The 19,898-nt window shown below is 35.5% G+C and overlaps 1 protein-coding gene across 6 annotated transcripts; it reads right to left on the minus strand.

Annotated features, from left to right (window-relative positions):
* Positions 1-1,263: 1,263 nt before the first annotated feature.
* LOC105196789 (protein gooseberry) lies at positions 1,264-18,362 on the minus strand. 6 transcript variants are annotated; one of them, XM_011162896.3, is made up of 5 exons: positions 17,674-18,362; positions 13,079-13,259; positions 12,104-12,387; positions 4,985-5,401; positions 1,264-4,612 (listed from the first exon to the last, which is right to left on the minus strand). In XM_011162896.3, the coding sequence occupies exons 1-5, from the start codon at positions 17,732-17,734 to the stop codon at positions 4,038-4,040; spliced, it is 1,518 nt and encodes a 505-aa protein (XP_011161198.1). In that variant the 5' UTR covers positions 17,735-18,362; the 3' UTR covers positions 1,264-4,037. The 6 variants fall into 6 exon arrangements, with proteins under 6 accessions (XP_011161198.1, XP_011161199.1, XP_011161197.1 ...); XM_011162897.3 differs by having other exon boundaries at positions 12,098-12,387; positions 17,942-18,360; XM_011162895.3 differs by having other exon boundaries at positions 12,098-12,387; positions 17,674-18,360.
* Positions 18,363-19,898: the final 1,536 nt, after the last annotated feature.

Raw genomic sequence — 19,898 nt, forward strand, 5'->3', positions numbered from 1 at the left:
AATTTATAAAATCTATAAACAAAGTTCAAGAATTAAGCGGCAAATATCAGTCAAGTGCGGTAATTAGTGTGCGCGGGAATAAATTAAAGTCTAGGTTGTCTTGTAATTAAAGAAGTACATTGTTGAAGTTTTGGCTCTATTTTTAAGCCAAAACTTCTAAGATTCATTTATCTTATAATTATAAGCATAATTATTATAAGCATAATAAAGTTTCAAAAAAAGTATTTAATTGATTTTCGACTCTGAATATTGAATTCCATATAAAGTAAACGCATTGCAATATTACTAATGAATACATAACTATAATGCAATATTGAAAAAGTTAATTTTAGAAATAGCTGGAAAATATGCAGTTGTAATCAAATTTTCAAGTTTTTACGATACGTGTGACAAAACTGAAGAAATAGTGTGTTAATGATACGATAACATTCGAAATTAATCGCTTAAAATGGAATCAGGCAAAACATAGCTTACAAAACGTTCAGAAAGAAGAAAAAATTGTCTGTTGAATTGAAGCTCGCGTTTTTTTGTCAACGCATGACAAATTTACATTTTTTCTTTAATGGCTTGACAGTTTAGAGAAGACGATAAGTGTTTCTCTCTGGTAAAACTTATCATAAATCTGCCAGAAGATATGTAATTTGGATTCTTATAAGATGAAGAAGCATTGAATCTGTGTGTCCCTCTGGTGTAGTAAGAAAGAAGCTTACAGAATGCTCACAGGGTATATTACAATTGATTACATATTATAGAGTATATTACATTTAAGACAGAATTAACATAAGCAATCATTATTTACTACAGTAAGCAAAATATCATTTTAACGTTACTACAATAATATTTAACAACATAAAATGTTTTAGAATATGTAGTTCCTAACGTTTTATACAACGTCATTGCAAGCTAATTTTTAAAAGGTTTTTATTTTTAGAAAGTTATAAATCCATGTGGGACAGCACAATTGCAAAACTTGTTTCGCCCCGTAAGTAAAGGGTAGGATGGGATGGATCTTAAATTACATCACATTTTTTTATTTAAGTTGTTATTTTCTATAATTATTTCGATAATTAATTATCAAATACATATTCCCTCTATATCCACAATCAAAGTAAATAACTGCAAATATAATAGAAATATTCATATCATAATAGAATTTTTATTTCTATTTGTTGTTTGTTGAATGTAAGGTGTATGACAACACATAGTTGAAAAGTTTATTGTACAGTTTTCAATTATTTCATGTTCCGAAAATATATTTTAAGCAATTCGTTTATTAGTCATCATTAGTATTACGTAGCGCCTTCAACTTTTACATTAAAAACATGTTATTTAAAATTTAGATTAAAAATACGTTATTTGTTTTCCACTGTGAAATTATTTTGCCGCAGTGAGAAAAAAAATTAATTAATTATTTGACATATCTAGTAGTAACAAAAATTAGTAACACTTTATCAATTTGCCAGTAAATTCGAATAAAATATTGCAGCAGGGGTGATATCAAGGCAAATCCATACTAAGCTCATGTTCTACCAACAAGATCTGTCGATGTAATCTGACAATAAGTTATCTGTAGAAACCAAACATTTCTGTTTGTGAATGAGTAGTTTTTACATATTATATTGAAATGATGTAGATCTTGCTTGATTTTTACAGGTAACCTATTATCATATTTATTAATAGATTTTCTTATATTTCTGCTAGCATGTTACACAAAATTTACAGTAAGTATTTTTTTATCTGAAATATCGGAAAATTTGTTTCTGCCATTTGTCTAGCTAAGTTAGTTATTTAATCTAATTTGAATGTCCACACGAATGGCAAAACGACAAAGCCTCAGTCATCAACTTTAAGATTAAAATCATTTAAAGGCATTTCTATAGGACATTGTTCATAAATTATTCAAATATTCTTGTTTAAAATCACTATTGTACTGTGCAAGGTATGAATCAATACACGAGTATAAATTATTTAAAATATAAAACAGAGAAGTAATATTAAATTTATGCACATAAAAATCAAGTTATATAATACGTACTTTCCCTTTACATGTTAAAAACTACTTTAAAATGTTTTAAATAATATTTGTAACATATATTGGCATGTATATTAAAGTTACATATTATATGAAAATATTCAAAATATTGTTTAGCTATTAATTATTTATGTTATGATAACACATAAATTATTTCAAATAATTTATGTTGTGATATATCATTTGTTGTTGATACATATACAAGTACCTTGAGAAGTACAATTTTAATATTTGATTTTCAAAGCTGTCGTCTCACTGCTCGTGTACACAGCCACGTAAATCTCATATGCACATATTTTATATACTTTATTACATCGAATAAATGAAACACTTTGCATTTTTAAAACCAGTGCAGTCAGATAACACACTTCTCATATACATAAAGTCTTAAACTGTACATATTTACAGTTTAAAAGCTAAGTTTTTGGTCGCACTGTAAATATAAGACATAGGAAAAATTAAAATAAAATATAAAAACCCACGAACCAAAAAAGAAATACATATGTTTATAGTTTCGCAGAATTTAACGAATATCAATAAATCTTTATAAAAAGTAATTTTCTGCTATTCAGACATAGATGTTTAGAAGAATAGAAGAATAGATCGATTTAGAATCTCAAAACTCGTTTTGTATATAATACTTTACAGCGTGAAGTTTAATTACAACTACTTTCCAGCTATATATATAGCTAGAAAGCAATTGTAATTATATATACAGGGTTAATCAGAATGGTTAACTGTACATTAAATCGACTTACAACAGACCTGTCACAACAATCCGGAAGAGTCGATTTTTTTTGAAATACATCGTTTAATAAAAAATTCAAGAGATACGTATTTGTTATATAAGATTTAAAGAGAAATAACCCTTCAAAAGTAACGTTTGTATTGTTTTATCATATAATTTATACCTCAGACTATTTCTGTTTTGTATAGACTGCAAAATTTTTAAGCAAATATTGGCATACATTGATTTGTGCCTCTACTGTAAGTAGAAAAAGATTTTTAAATCTGTAAATACAATTAGGAAAATAGCGTATTGAAAAAAATTGATAAATCGGGATAACTTTAGCATTCCCTTAACATCATACCACTACAAAGAAAACCAAGTCGAACCAAGTAGTTCCAGACAATTGTGATAGATAAGTCGATTTGACATACAGTCGATCATTTGTCTCTGATTTACTTGTGTGTATGTGAGTATGTATGTGTGTATATTATAATTACACGTAATATAATTTATAATTATACACGCATAATTTATATGTTTATTCACATGTCTCCTTTTAAAGGAATAATTTAGACTAATTTATCTTAATAAATTCGCCTTTCAAATGTTTTCCTTATGTTATGAATTTGATAACTAAATCTAACTATCTAACTATTAGTATTAATTGTCACATACAAATATCGATATTAACATTATATTCTGTAATCACGTGATCAAGTTATATTATTAAAATCCTTGAAAAATCTTGAAATATTTCCTGCTCAAAGAGTACATAAATTGCTAAATAAAACCCACATCACACAATTGATATTTAATCAATAACTCAACGAATTTTCTTTTACAGTCTTTATCGTCGAAACGCTTTTCGCGAAGTCATAATTTGAGTTTTGGGCACAGAGGGCTAAGTTTGGAAAATATGGTGCTTAAGAAATGACAAAAAATTGTGTGTCAGCATGAGATGACATTATTGTGGCAGAAAATCCACGAATTTTTATCAAAAATATTAGTCATTTTTTTCACTTCTCTCAAATCGTAACGCTTAAAGTAGTATTATTGATTATATTTGATCGGACGGCAAAAAGTAATTTTGAAGTAGTTTAATCGCTTCGATTAAATATGCAATCCCAGATACTTTTTGAGCAGAAGATAAGATCAGAAAAATAATTAAAACCTACCATTGTCTATCATCCTTTCCTATAATCATACTTTTTAACGATAAAAATGACGGCAGTCTACAACTTTTACAAGTTCTAAAGTTAACTATGAGAGCATGTTTTAATACCAGAAGGGTTGTGGCGCCGGTCTAGGAGGTTGTTGAAAACTTTGCGCAGTATAAGGGCTAGCGAAAGCTTGATGAGGGTGAGCGCTGTAAGCGTGAGGTTGTTGTAGACTTGTTGGTGGGCTCGATAAATTAACTCTACTACCACTGGCAGTAATCGCGAGATTCCACGACGGTGAGGAAGTCCCTTGACTGGACTGTTGCGTTTGTTGCTGCTGCGGCTGTGGCTGTTGTTGCTGCTGCTGCTGAGGAGGCGAGACCGAGCTAATTGGTAGTTCCGACGAAGTCAGTTGATCTGGAGCGGATGTTGAATTACCCGAATTCGGTCCCATCATAGTAACAAGGGAATTCGGGGTCGGTGGTAGCTGGTGATTACTCGTTTGCTGATAGGTAGATGATGTGGAAGCCATATGCGCTGTCGTTGATGAGACCGGCGACAACACTGATAAATTGGGATACGTCACCGCCGGGAAGCTGTAAGACGAAGTCGAACCGACGGTTGAAGATCGTGTCGCGGAATCAGCCAATTGATGTGTCACCGATGCATGGTGAGAAGAATACAATTCTGAAACTAAAATAGAACGTAGCAGTTAGCATTATTTTTGTGAATTGTTTTATTGCAAAGATAAAATTAAAATAACAATAATATAAATACGTAGAGATCAAAATAATTATTCCCGGGTTAATTGGCAATTAATTAAATTTCTGTGATATTGTTTTTAGTTTCAGTTTATGATTGCGTTTCAAATTCGACAATAATCGACATGCAGTTTGTAGAACTAAAAATGTTGGTTAATTCAAAATTTACATATAAATATTATGAAGGATCTACAGCCTCAACTGTATTTAGCGCTTTTTACATATTTGTGTTATTTAATTATTGTTTAAAATGGAAATAATATGCATTATTATCCTGGCACATGCAGCATATACACACGCATACCTTGGCCAGAAGAGAATGCCGTCTCTGGCAAACTTTGAGGATGCGGATGAGGATGTGAATGTGGATGACTCGGTGGTACGGCCGCTCCCGCGTGTGGATGAGGCGGTGCCGGTGGATGAAGAACATAGCCGGTTGGATAGGCTACCGAACTAACGTATCCGGCAGACGTCGATGATGAAATATGTTTTCTCAATCTAGCTCTTCTATTGCTAAACCACACTTGAATTCTGGCTTCTGATAATCTCGTTCTCTGGGCCAGTTCCTCTCTGACGTAAATGTCAGGATACTGTGTCTTCTCGAATGCTCGTTCTAATTCGTCTAACTGATGCGCCGTAAAGGTCGTCCTGCTCCTGCGCTGTTTTCTTTTCAATGTAATCCCTGGTTCACTCTCACAATCAGATCCAGAACTGGTTTTTCCTACAAAACAAACGTATTAAAAATGAGAATAATGTAATAATTTATACACATATACAAACACACACACACACACACACACATGCGAACGCGTGCGCGTGTGTGTATGTGTGTACAAAAGTATTAACAATATATATTATATTAAATATATAGATTTAAGATCGTGATTTGTATATAACAAATTAAATAAAAGTTGAGCCAAGATGATCATAGCGAAGTCTCGATTAAGATTTGAAACTGGATCCTTTAACTGCCTGAGAAAGATGTCTCAACCAGTTTGACTACCGAGGCACTTTAAGTCGAGGTAATATTTTTTGCAACAAATTTTTCACTTTCTTTTTGGGTGAAGAGATTTTAGAGATGCTAGTTCACGTCGGTATTATTGAAATTGATTTTTAATTTAATTATGTCATAATACAGTTTTAATTCACTTTTAAAAGCTGTATTTGAAATCGTAAGTAACGGTGCGTAGTTCGAATGAATTGAAAGCTGTATGTAAAAATCACTTATAAAATATTATTTCACCAAGATTTTACTATAAGTGTTTTTTGGTCCATCTTTTTTAATTCGTTACATATTATATTTTCCCTTGGGAAAGAAAATTATATTGAATGCAGCTCTGCCTTTGATCTTAATTTACATTGTATCACAAGTTATAATCACATTTATAAACTATTCTGACGATTAAAAATGTCTTCGTCTTGGTTTTCTTAAACCTTTAAACCGTGAAATAATTATGAAATACTCATTGTTAATTATTAGCTTTCGAGCGACAAGAGAAACCGCGTAAAACCATCATACGTCACGAGGGATAAGTATTAACAAAGCGAGGTAAAACGCTTTCAGTAGAAACACTAAACCCACACTAGCAGTAGGAAAAGGTAGGTGGAGCGAGAGAGACTGGGAATGTAAACGCGTTGATCATATATCGAGTGTGAAATAAGCACCTGGCACGAACGTCGAGCGGTGCTCTTTGACTTTGGCACGACGGTTCTCCAACGGCAAACTGTGAGCACGCACCAGCAATGCGAGCACGCTTTAAGTTGATACAGGTGAACTTCGCAGTTACAAATATAACAGAAATCTTCAAGAACGATAACTCGTTAACATGAATTAAGTTTATAATTTTACATTTTTTGTTGAGTTCTAGAAAATAGTCTAATTCTTGAAGTACAGGTGTTATATTGTTGTGTTACATTTCTAACAATTTTGCAATGCTTACATCGCTTAATTACGCTTATCTACGAATGCCTGATTACGCTCCAGCTCTGAAAATAGATATTCTCTTGCACATTCCTAGTCGCAAGGAAAAAACGCGGCGAAGAAGCATGTGACGCGCAGACGTTGAAGACACGATGGAAACTTTTTGCTTCCGCGTGTGCTCCACGATGTGATCCGTCGCGATGTGCATTTCGGGATTACCGTAAGTTTCTCGGGACTCGAGTTTACACGGCGCGCGACTAATCGGGCGACGACGCTTGACGCCGGGACGGGCCGCGTTAATGCAAATTCGACACGGGCTCTATTCCCGGCCCGTCGTCGTGCTTTTTTTTCATCCACCTTCGCCTCCGGGTCATTCCGTTTCTCTCTCTCTCTCTCTCTCTCTCTCTCTCTTTTCGTCATGTTTCTTAAATTCACCGACACCTATCTGCGTGCGGATGGAAATAGTGCAAGCGACGACCGACGTGGTCCAACAAACCTGAGACCACGATTGTGCCACGTCCACGTGCGATGAACGATCAGAAATAGCCTCGACGAAAGCCTGCCAGGACTCGTTATAATCACTTCCTTCCGACGAGACGCAAAGGCGAAATGAGTATTGTTCGAGTGTCGAATGATAAAAATAAAGTGATCGAGCGTGAGGCGATCGATGCCATGGACATTTCGTTCAGCCGAACGCTTGGATACTTCAACTATTGTTCCCGATTTACACTTTACATATTTTACAGATTTCGGACATGTATTTTTGTATAAAAATGAGTTTTTTTTGTAAGAAAAATCTACAAATCAACACAATGTAATTATATGGAAAAATTGTGATGTATTTTAGAGTCACTGCACCAGTACCTATTTTAGGGTCGCTGAACAATCACCAGTAAGTGGCTATTTTAGAACAGTATTAAAATAATAAGACTTTAAAATAATAAATTGCCAATTAATCTTATTTCTTATGAATTTAATTTTTATAAAGATTTTATTAAAATATAATTTTCTATTTAAAAATTTAATTTATATTAAGTAACAAAGGAACATGTATACTTTTTTAAATAAACGTACATATGGCAAAAATACACTATAAACAAAACGGAATACTCGTATTAAAAGAATAACTGTTATATTAAATATTTATTATCAATGAATATAAAATCAACATTTTTTAGAATCGTTCAAAATTGAAATTTTATTTATGTATTTATTGATTAGTTCAATTTTTTTATTAACTAGTGCAGTGACCTTATGTTCTTCTCATATTCTTGAGAAATGTTTAATTTGAACGAGAACATTTTGAAATAAAAAAAAATCACTGTGAACAATAATTAATGGATTTACGCGATGACTCCGTTCTAGTGCCAGTTGTTCGCAGCATACCTGGTAATCATTCACCCTGAGGCTAATATCAGGTTCCGAAAACTTGAGGAATTACTAACCGGCCGCGGACGCTTAGCCCTACGAGAGATGTAATTTCTGTTCTTACTTTTTTATTCGTTTGGATGAACCGTGTATCGTTCGCGAATAAATAAAAAACGAGATATCATGGAGATCCTGCGTGATATCTCATTCTGCAGTGAACTTTAAAAGGAGAAAAATACGTGTAATTAGTAAATTTATTGCAGCGATGAATCGCACGATCAGTGTGAGATAATAAAAGTGAAGTTAAGCGTCTAAAATCCAAAATTAATCCCCCTGTTTTTCTATGAATGTATTCTTTATTAAATTATTCATAATCAGAGTGTTTAAACATAAATTACTTTTAATAAATTAAACATTGTTTATGTTATTGAGTTAATTTACGATATGTGAGATCTTCGTTCATCTTCGTTCGTCATTTGCTCTAATGAGATCAATCCTCAGCATTCGATAAAACGAATATGGCATACCTTCTTTACTCAGAGAGTTGACACCCCTCGACTTACACGCATACTTATAGCGTGCGACATGTTTCATATGCGAAAAAAACAATCCGACACGTTCGCTGAACAAAGGCATCACTTCATCTCGACAGCTCTTGCAGCTCGACTCGTACGCTCGCAGCTTCGTGGGCGTTTAATAGACGGTGTCCCTTTTCATTCCTCATCCCCCTGCGAGGTCGTGTTATTTCTGCCCCAGTTTCTCTATTTTTTTTGACGGGCGCCCGACCGTCAGAACGATCGACTTACAGACGCAAGAATCCTCTTTCCCCTCTTTACAACTACGGTCCCTTTCATCTTTGCCGGCTTAGCAGCTTCTCAGACGATCCCAGGATGAATTCGTGTCTGTACACAATTCATTTGTCTTGTCAGCAGAGTAGGAAGAAGTCCCTCCTTCCCACTTCAGTACCAATTTGTATCCGTGTTTGGTGGGAATTTCTCTAGGACGTAGAGAAATTCTAGATATCTCATCCTTAGACTTCCTCCTTAGACTAGTATGACATTCATTTATCAACATCTGTCAAATTATTATTTCAGATATGTATGCAGGTTTATTGAACTTTAATTTTAACGATCAGTTATGCATATTTTGATTGTTTTATGTAGACAATATAACCAAAGTCTTCTCTTTAAAACAATCTTTTTCTTAAAGAAGACGCTGATAGAAGGGAATTCTGATTATTTTGTGAGCCAGTAGACGCGCGTCCTTCAACGGTCGTCGATTTTCTCGAGGACGTTCGACATTCGCACGCGTGTAAGGTCCACATCTTACGTGCAGCCCGCTGTACCGGGCCGTCGCGTACACACGTGGGCATGTACCGAGCGGCAAGAAAATTACAGAGCCCGTTGGATGATGGTTGCGGCCGATCTCGGCTACTGGAGGGAGGCGATTCGACCGCGGCGCACCGGAGGCGAACCGGTAATTTCCGAGACCGAGAAACGCAGGCACGACCGATTAATACGCGAGCATTTAATTTACTCATTCACCGTTGCTCGAGTAGTAGATCCCCACACGGTGGTCCAGCGTGTGGGCCAGGTGATGGGGCGTATCGCGGATGCGAGGAAAATCCTTTCACCACGCAAAATCCTGCATATTCGCGATATCTTCAGACTCCTGTGGGCGTCATGTGGGTCACTGGTGGGTGCTCGGCGCAAATTAAATACTAATTTGCTTAAACACGTTCGTATACACTATATATTAGGGGAACAAATTAATTCCTTGCTTCTTTTGCTAAACTCATTTGTGAAAGTGCAATGAAGACTTTAATCAGTAAAACAGTCTTATTTTCGATGATCTTAAGCTGTCTATCAAACAGTTGACTTATTTCACTGAAATAGAAACTTGGTGGTTTTGAGTCAATAAAATTATCAATGCTTTTTTGGACGTCTTCCAAAGTTTTGCAAAGCATAGGATAATTCACATTTTAATTTTTGTTTAAATCCTTACAATTAAAAAAATTTTTTTTAATATAAGATGCTTAATATTTTTGGCGAAGACTATATGAGTCACACGAGACAATACTTTATTTAAGATTTAAGAGGTAATCTTTTTGTGATGTGCACGTGCTACGAACAAAAGAACGTTGGATCATAACTGGTATGACGTATTCTTAAAATAAGCAAACTATTTTGAAGTCTTTTCTTAAATATTCGTGATATAAAGAGAAAGAGGGAGACAGAGTAATTCCAAACAAAAAAGTAATACAAAATTCCTAAGCAAAACTACCTGTATTCTTTTCTTCTTGAAAAAGAAGGATTAGTCTCTGCAGGTAGTGAGTCAAATTTAAAAGGCGAGAACCTTTCTTTGCATCTAGATGACCGTTGTTGCCTCAGCTCTTTTTGTAACACGTAATTTTTTTTGCGAAATTGTCGATATGTCGATGCGTCGCGGGGAATTCGCAAGAAACGTTAAAAGCAGCTGATTCAATTTTAAGAGGCGTCGCATAACGACCGCGAGCACTCTTATGTTAGCCGGTGTCGTTATAATCCAATTCCATGCAAGGATACTCGGCGTCGGGCCGATTCGTCGATTCGCCGACGATCATCAATCTCTGTTAGAACGCGGGAAGAAACTCGGGCAGCCGAGAAGGCCTATGGATATCCGCTCAAGAAACCCGCCGCCATTAACGCGGACGATTGAAGAAAGTTCAGAGAATTCGCGAAGCGGATATTTTTATCGAAGCTACAGACACGAGGAACAAGTTATTTTACATAAAACATAAGTCAATTCCGTATGGGATGTTAGATTTTTATAGCACAGAGAGAAATGCGTAGAAATTATAGTAAGATTTGGAGCACAGACCAAATCGATATTAATTCAAATCACATTATCAGGTCTCTCCAACGCTGTTTCCAGAATAATTTAATCGGCCAATGAAAACTTAACGAGGAAAATAAATTCAACAAAAAACATATAAAATATTGATTTGTAGTGAGATTACGTATAATTACTGTTCGAAGAAATATTTTCTTCGCATGCTTCCTGGAATGTGTATTTCCTGTACCTCCCGAGATGCACAAGGTCTGTACTCCGAATTCTATCACTACTGATCTTTTACTTGCTACACTACCCAAGTGGGAATTGAATCCGATGAGATACTGGCCCAGTATCAACTTAATATAACGTACCGGCGCGATATTAGATACCAATACCAATACATTTAATGGAAACATTTTCAAGCTATCTCTGAAAAATGTTGGTATCCAAAATTGACGATTCTTACATGGAAAAAACGGTTTTGCTAAAGTGTTCAAAAATTTAGCTGGATACAGATCTGAAAATCATTTTGTTGGGCCATCTAAATAATTATACAGGCCGTCAAACGTGATGAGCAAGGTTGCAAAATGTTTTGACATTTCAGCAACTAATTTCATTATCCTACGCAATTATTTTGATGGCCCAACAAAATTATTTTCAAATCTATATCTATAGCTAAATTTTTGGACACTACAGCGAAACCGTTCTTTCCGTATAATATTGCATTCTCTAGCGTGAAGACTAAAGACTCTAGAGACTCGGTTTAACACGGGAGAAGATTTCCAGCCTAAAGATGGACGAGAGTAGAGAATATCGATCATTGTACTGTATAGTCCAGCTCTTGGACGTAGTTGTTTAACTAATAATACTACTTACATTACTTATAGTATTATATGGTATTCTTCTCATGAGACATAGTTTAGCTACGCGTCCCTCTAGCGGCAGAGTCCCGTATTGTTTCCCACAATTGTAATACAGACATAATACTGCGATGCTCGAAATATATTTTTTTTTATCAATTTTAGTACGAATGTAGTATCAAAAATCTACAGTATACTTCAGTAATAATGCTTAATACGTTTCTTTTATCGATTTTAGTACAGACATACTATCATAAATTCAATACTGATCCACATATTAGCTCGCCATAATATTGTTATTTCAATGCTGCTCAAATACAGGACTAGTACTGAAATATGAAACGTATTTTGTAATACAAAGTCGGTACAAACCCAGCCAGTACTTAATAAAAATGTATTCTATTCCCACTTGGACAATGAACATTTGTGCGGCAAGTTATTCTGGACTTCTCACCGTCACCTAGTTTAACGTCGTCCTCGGAATCGCGACCCCTGAGCAGACGAGAAATCGCGGATACACTCGGCGCGCTGGTCCGATCGCAGATGCCCTCTTTGATCAGTCGATCTCTGATTTCCCATGAGAACATACCCGGGTTGTCACGCTTGTACTCCTCGATTCTCGCCTCCACTTCCGGTGTGGCCACACGCGGTTTGCTGCCACCGATGACTCCAGGCCTGATGCTACCAGTCTCCTGATAGCGATTTAGAATCTTCGACACGCATCCATGGGACACCCTCAACTGTCTATTTTCAGTAGGACGCGATAATAAAAGAATCAATTTAGATATTGTTTATAAAACAAAAGTTTATGATCGATATTCATAGTTGTGTTTTACTATCTTACACAAAAAAAGGAATATTCATGTTTAAAGAATATCTTTGTTTTAAATATTGAAATAAGATTATAGCATTAAACAAACTTGCTTACACGAAGAATATTGTATAACTTCACTAACAAAAGTATACCTTCATTATTCAATAATTTTCATGAGTTGAGAGGATAAAAAATAACACTATCTTTAAATAAAAAATTAGAATTTTCTACTCTTATTATTAAAACAATTATTGTACTCTTTAATGTAATATGTTGCTAAATTGAAGACTATCAAATTCTTTAAAGATGATTATTTTAGGAACCAAGAATTAGAATTGTTTAATATTTTATCATCAAAATTTTCGCTATTTATTAAAGGATTTTGTAATATAGAAATAAAAATATAATATTTTGTTGATACTTATAATATTATCAAATTCTTTAAAGAAAATTTTGTTTTTCTTCATATATGTGACAATGGTTGTTAATTTAATACATTTTTTCTTGTACGTCTGAGACGGTCTTGAAATAAAAACAGACTATGAATACCGGCCTATATTTCTGTTTCAAGAAATTATCGTGAAGAAATTATCGGGGATGATTCTCAATTCGATACTATACCTCGATATAACGCACGGCCGGACTCCCGCAGCGGCCATCTCGACGATTTTCAACCTGATGTGATTAGGCAGCGGTCGTCCGTTGATGAAGATACCACCGAGCTGATTTACGCGGCCCTGGCCTGGTATAGATCCTATGTCTGCAACAAGCGGTACACTTCCTCCTTTTATAGCTTCCATAACTGAAATCCGAAGTAGACGTTACGAATTTCACTAAATATTACTAATGGTTTATCCCTTTTCGAAATTGTCATTTACTCTCATTTTGATCACTTTTGCGGAAGCGAAATTGAGAAATCGTCTATTGGCATACTTTGATTTCCGTATCCACCGGAAACCAAGAAAGAGAGAGAGAGAGAGAGAGAGAGAGAGAGAGAGAGAGAGAGAGAGAGAGAGAGAGAGAGAGAGAGAGAGAGAGAGAGAGAGAGAGACAGTTGTCGAGAGTGATGGTGGTGGGACGGTTATTGGACGGCATATAAAGAGAGCAGTCTGAATTTATCGCTGCTCCGCATGCTTGATTCGACTTCTTTCTCTCTTTCTCTCAAATTAGAAAAGAGAGAAAGGGAAAGAACGGAATGAAGAGAGGGAGAAAAAGAAAGAGTTATAAGCGCGGGCGGCTGGAGCGTATAAAGCGAGCAACGCCGTAACTACCGATAAGTCCAATAAATCCCGCTGCGGTTTACGACGTACAACAATGATAGCGTATAATTTGCTTGGCTTATTTAATTTCGCGTTACACGACGACGATCTCGGCCCTGATCTACAAAGAAACAGGAACGCGGTCCAGGAAAGAGTCATTGCGATTTTTATTGGCTCTTGAACGTGTTTTTAACGCCAACTTTAAAAAGCGAAGCAAATAACGCGATGCGATAAGTAATGTGATTTAAGTTAAGTGTACAGAGTACAAGCTGGAATGTTATTCTTCGCAGGTACCTTAGTCACTTTTGGACCTCCGGCATTTTAAAGAACGACTATTCTGCGGCGATAAAATTACAATTGAGAGTAAACGTAATAATAACGAGACGAATAAGCTGCGCAATTACACGGACAAAAAGGAGACGTGCAATCGCACGTTCGACATTAGGAAAAAACGCGATCGCTCATATAAGACGCGATAATCGACGAAAAAAGGGAGTCTCAATGACAGCGCAACGAAAAATCGGATCGTCCAGGCGAGACGGCGATCAGCGCGTTTCCTTCGTTAAACGGCGATTCTTATTATATCTAGTTACAACACACACGTATATTGTTAACGTAATCGATATATTAGCTAGTCTTCATGCTAATAGGATTTCAATCGATGTTCTAAGAGAACGCTCAGCGAAACGTCCTTGATTCGTGCGATCGCATGTGAAAATTGCGCTAGATGGTTTCTATTGATAATAAACAAGAGTTAAATTTACTAATAGAAATGTTTAATTTTGAGATATTAAAATACTTTATTTGTCTTCGTTTTTTTTTAATATTTGACAATTTTTTTGGTTTTAAACGGAGCTTAGATATGAAATACTAAACACACACATCTTTTACAGCCTCAAACATTGTAGTGCTTTGAATTTTAAACACCGTTTAAAATTGAAACATTTTGAAGTATTTAAAACGGTGACAACAATAAAACGTTTTAATAGTTTAAAATTAATTTCTTTTATGAGCGCAAGTAATTTATTTAAACGAATTGATTTATCTATAATTTGCTACTTTCATGTACCTTAATATCTCATCATATTTTTGAAATATGTAGAAATTAAGAAATTATAACCACACTGTCGTCATAAAGATTAAAGGAAATACGTTTCCATTTTAAGATTTTCATAGAATTGATAAACATGTAAATGTAACATTAATACAAAAATGTACATTATTTTACTAACTATCGATACGCTAAACGTCACTCGTGACAGTGTATATTGATGCAGATTAGATTAACTCTGCGGTTTTCAACGCCCACCGTATTGGCACATTACTAATCGTTTAGAGAGCTCGCAAGAAGGAAGCGGATGATTGATCCCGCGGCTTTCACTTTTCCAATCCGGGTGCAAAACGTCGCCCGTAAGTAAATGCTTTGTATAAGCAAAATACATTAATTCCCAATAAAATAACGGTCACTGATCGCGATAAATACATTGTTGCACTTTCACAATCGCGGCTCGGCAAAGATATATGGAGATGATGGGCATTCGTCGTTATCGCCGTCGCCGTCATCGTCATCGAGAGACGGGAAACGCGACCGGGTACGGTCACACGCTTTCGTTTGTAATTAAACACATTTCCGCGTAAAACACTTTGTCGCGCAAGACAAAGGGTAAGCAGGCTCTAGCGCGGTAAAAAGCATCTGCAGAAAAAGGAAACCGCTATCCGATTGCGCAGAACGCTTGCATAACCGTAGCCATGCATCGCCGGCGGGTGCAATCGACGCTCGAAAAACCGCGCAAACGCCTGTTGATAGCGATCGTGCACCTACGAAGCGATTTCCGATTAATAAGCGATCGTTTAATCGACAAATCGGGACTGCGCGAAGATTTCATTAACTCGTAGTTTTCTTCCCGCAGCGTCCTTCAAACGATTCCGATTCTCATAGCTTGAGACGCGCTTTCAAAAACGAGGAAAAGCTCAATTCCCTCCACCCAACCGGTCAGAAAACTACTGCGCGACTAATAAATCATTATAATGACGGAATCACGGAGGAAAAAAAAGAATCTTGTGTGCCGCGATGAAGTAATTAATGACCATCATTGAAATCTCCTATGCGTGGATTTTACGGAAGCGCATTCGTTGAGTGCTAATCGTCCGCCATCATTTACCGCCGTGATTTCCGCGAGCACACGCTTTCGCGTCTCGTTTCCAACTGGTAAATCATCAAGCGACTAATTACACGTGTACTAATTACACTCGGGACACCGCATGTCTGGACACTTGACGAATCGCGTTATTTAATTGTACAAACCTTGTTATTAAATGTATCGTCCACGTTTTCCGTCCGTGACGGAACGATGCATCCGCAGGATATTTTTTCCTCAACCTTACACTTTTTTTCTCAACTATTCTGAGTAGCACAAGATGCTTGATACATGTATTTACAAGCCGGACAATAGTGCGCTTAAATTTATGACGCAATAAATAATAAGTTGAACAATGTTCGAATACGGGACAAAATCATTTTGTGAACGGGATATATTTTATATGTATATTTACAGCAGTAAAAACTGAATAATATAAATTTTGTAAAAGATATTAAGTTTACTCTAATGCTAGTCAGTGTAGTTTCTTAAGAATATATAAATTCTAAGTTTATTTCTACATTTTCATAAATTTCTGAGAAAAATCAAGCGTGCAAATCAAGCATCAAACGAGTGACTAACGAAGACAAACACAATAAATAGAGTCACGAATAGAAAGCATGTACACAAATAAGTAAATTATAAAATATGGACTACAAATATATATTATATAAAGGAGCGAGAGAGAAAGAGAGGGAAAGAGCTAGAAAGGAATTAGCTGAAGTGCGATTTAAATGTGTTTTCAGCGAAGCTGATTCGATATACAACCTTGAGCAAAAGTATCATACACCTGTATTTTCTTATTTATAATATCTGGAATTCTTCTACCTGTATTATTTCTTATTGAATAGATATTTTTTATTTTAAGAATTTTTTAATTTATGTTTAACGCCGATAATAAACAGGAAATAATACAAGTAAGAAGGTTTTAGATTGACGAAAAGATATAGGTGCTTGATACTTATTTGGGTAAGGTTATATGTACTGTAGGTTTCAATCAATTAAATAAAAATTCTACCTAACATTGTAACACGCATCAACAAATGTCCCAGATATTTTTGTTAACAAAATTCTTTATTTTTCAAAAAAGGAACAAAGCGCAATAAAGAAAAAGACGTGTAGTGCTCGATAATAAAAATATCAAAAGAAGAATAAAAAAAATGGCTTTGTCATATCACAGAAGAGACATAATTTATGGCTTCGACTTTACCGTTTGTTTCTCAATGTCAAACGTTTTCAATGTTTTTTGTTTACTAGTCAGTGTCAAGTGAATCTGCAGAAGGAAATTATTTGTTGTTAAAATTTTATATATTTTAGACGTTTAATTTAATAATTCATCTTTCAAGGCTACTAGAAGAATTTGTTTAGTTCAATCAATCAATCAATTTTAATTTTACTTTTATAATACAAGCTTTGTCAAGAATGAAGACATAACCAATGCCTTTCGACGATGTTATGACTTCAAAAATCTTATCTTATCTAAGAATTGTTATTATTTATTTTTTCTGTTTTTTAAAATTTTAAATTACTTTATTTAACATTTCATAAATATTTTATGGATGTGAAATTTTATCGAGACTTGCGATTATGAAGATATAATTTTGTAAAACAAAAGAAGACTATAAGAAAATAAATGTTTCAAACGTTTAAATTTGAAAATAATTATAATCGTGTCATTTAAGGTGTATTCTATCGAACAATGTTTGCGGATGTCTAAATAATGCGGATGCCGTCAAGATCATTGAACTATCGTAAAGCTACTTCAAGATTTAATATTGACTAATAGTAAAGAATGTCAACTGCGACACGAAAGACACACCTTGAAAGGAATATCCAGTGAAACATGGTCGCATCATCGAGAAATTAGTGGTAACCGTCATCTCAGCCGAAACAAAACCACCGCAAAATAGTTCCGACGAATTCGCTGCGACACCGAATGTTATAAACCTCACTATACCGCACCTCACTAAGCCTTTCGTAAAAACGCTGTCGGCTGTCCTCCCTCTCAAATCTCACAACGTTCCTTATTTAATTGCAATTCACTCGACGATCGTGAAACGGAGCACGTAGACAAACACGAAACATACATCCGTAGAAAAAGTTCCTGGTCTCATTTGGGTCCATTCCTGGATTTTCGGCTCGTGGTGCAGGCCCGTCGGGCCCATCCGCGAGCTTTATCTCCTCAAATAGATCCGTCGAATGGCCGCGAGCGCACTTACGCCTGTCCGCACTGGAAATAGATGTCGACTGATCGACGCGCTGATCCTGACTAAGTCTCTCGGGGATGGGGTACCAGGGTAACTAACGGCCAGGCACTCCCACCAGCTGCGGCACAGGTAGTTCTCCCCGTGCCGCGGGGTTTCAGCGGGGTACATTGCCTGCTTGAGGTAGAATTCGAACTTCGATGGAACGGCAAGACAGACCCACACGATCCTTGGCCACTGGTGCCCATCGTCGCGAACGACCAATCGCGGCATTGCCAGGCACTTTTGCCACGCCTCCGATTCACGCCCAAATGGTACCAGACGATGGGCATCTCGGGCGACTTTATTGCCGCGCTTTTATGAGCATGCTCCATGCTTATATACTGTACTCGTTGTTCCTGGATGAACATAAGGTGAGTGAGTCAAATTCTTCTTTTTTTCCTATCTCGTTCACACACTCGATCCATACGATCATTTTTTATTGCGCTTCATTCTACTTACGACTATACTTCGACTTGTGAATTTTCAATAAAATAGTTTGACTTTTTAATCATTTGTTGAAATTAATATGCGTTTAAGCTAAACATTAATTTTATAATACAAAATACTTAACTAGAAATGATTGGTCGATTCGACGTCGATGCATGCATGAATAGTCAACGTAGAATGAGTAGTCGGTATTTTTGTCGTTTTTCTCATCGTAAAGATCGATTTTATATTAATTCAGTAATTGCGAATATTTTTATAAGATTTCTATTATTATTCAGCCTATTCTATATCGATACAAAGATAGAAAGTACAATATATATATATATATATATATATACATTCTTTCAGTTCGTCAAAAATTTGCAATATCGCATTTATATAAAAAAAAAATAAGAAAGATGATAATATTTCTCAAATAATTGTAAAACGCATAGTAGAGGACAATTCAATGTTTCAAATCGACTTGTCGATGACTGGCCCATTTTTAAATTGAATTAATTACAAATTTCTAACGAATTTGCCACCATCGATCAACTAATACCATCGATATCGAATCGATCGACGTCAATTTGACCAATCATTTTTGGCTGGGATTGCTTTCGACTTATGTTTAATTTGACGGCTAATGTTTCAGAACTTTGTCGTAGGTAAAAAGTCTTAGAATTCTGGAATTAAATGTTTTTGCTAAATTTTTTGTCGGAAGGGATGGCGACGAAAGTAAAATTCTCTCGCCACTGGAGTTAAGCCCAAGTTTGATGAAAGGGATGCTTGGAAATAATTTTGAGTTTCTAAGTAAAACAGGAAGGCAACAAAGCTTTGTATCTTCTAAACATATATATTCGAAGTCTAACAGCCAAATACTAAACGAATATTGGATTTTCAAATTTGAATGACAAATGTGACAAAATGTTTTTTTTCATACAGAAACAGGAAAGTATATGATATAACATTATAAATATGGTACCTGTTAGTCGATCATTTATAAACACATCATATATATCTAGAGTTTAAAGGATGTAGCATAGAAAGTAGGAAATGAAGAGACAAGGAACCGACAGCGACACGTTTGTTCAGTGTAACAAAAACACTTGGTGACAAAATAGATATATGTAAGCAATGTATTAATTACAAGTGCATAGTATCTTAAAGTGTTTTCAGAAAAATAGCAGTAGTAATCATATTTTTATGGAGTACGCAATTAAGGTAATGGGAGAAAACCGGCGTGATCTTCTCTTGCCGTCAGTTCTGTGCGACGTCATCGCTTGAGCACAAGTTGTGCACTTTTTGCCGTGCGTTTTCAAGCCAGGTAAAGCGATTTAGCGCAAATCGTCATCGCGAGGCGCGTAGTTTA

This window comes from Solenopsis invicta, chromosome 2 (assembly GCF_016802725.1).
Source record: "Solenopsis invicta isolate M01_SB chromosome 2, UNIL_Sinv_3.0, whole genome shotgun sequence".
Lineage (NCBI taxonomy): Eukaryota > Metazoa > Arthropoda > Insecta > Hymenoptera > Formicidae > Solenopsis > Solenopsis invicta.

Excerpts from the sequence above, each read along its gene's own strand:
- LOC105196789 (XM_011162895.3), bottom strand. The coding sequence starts at position 17,734 with ATGACGGTTACCACTAATTTCTCGATGATGCGACCATGTTTCACTGGA. Across the intron at positions 13,260-17,673 it reads CACTGGATATTCCTTTCAAG|TTATGGAAGCTATAAAAGGA; the intron begins GTGTGTCTTTCG and ends TTCGGATTTCAG. Across the intron at positions 5,402-12,097 it reads CGACGTTAAACTAGGTGACG|GAAAAACCAGTTCTGGATCT; the intron begins GTGAGAAGTCCA and ends TTTGTTTTGTAG.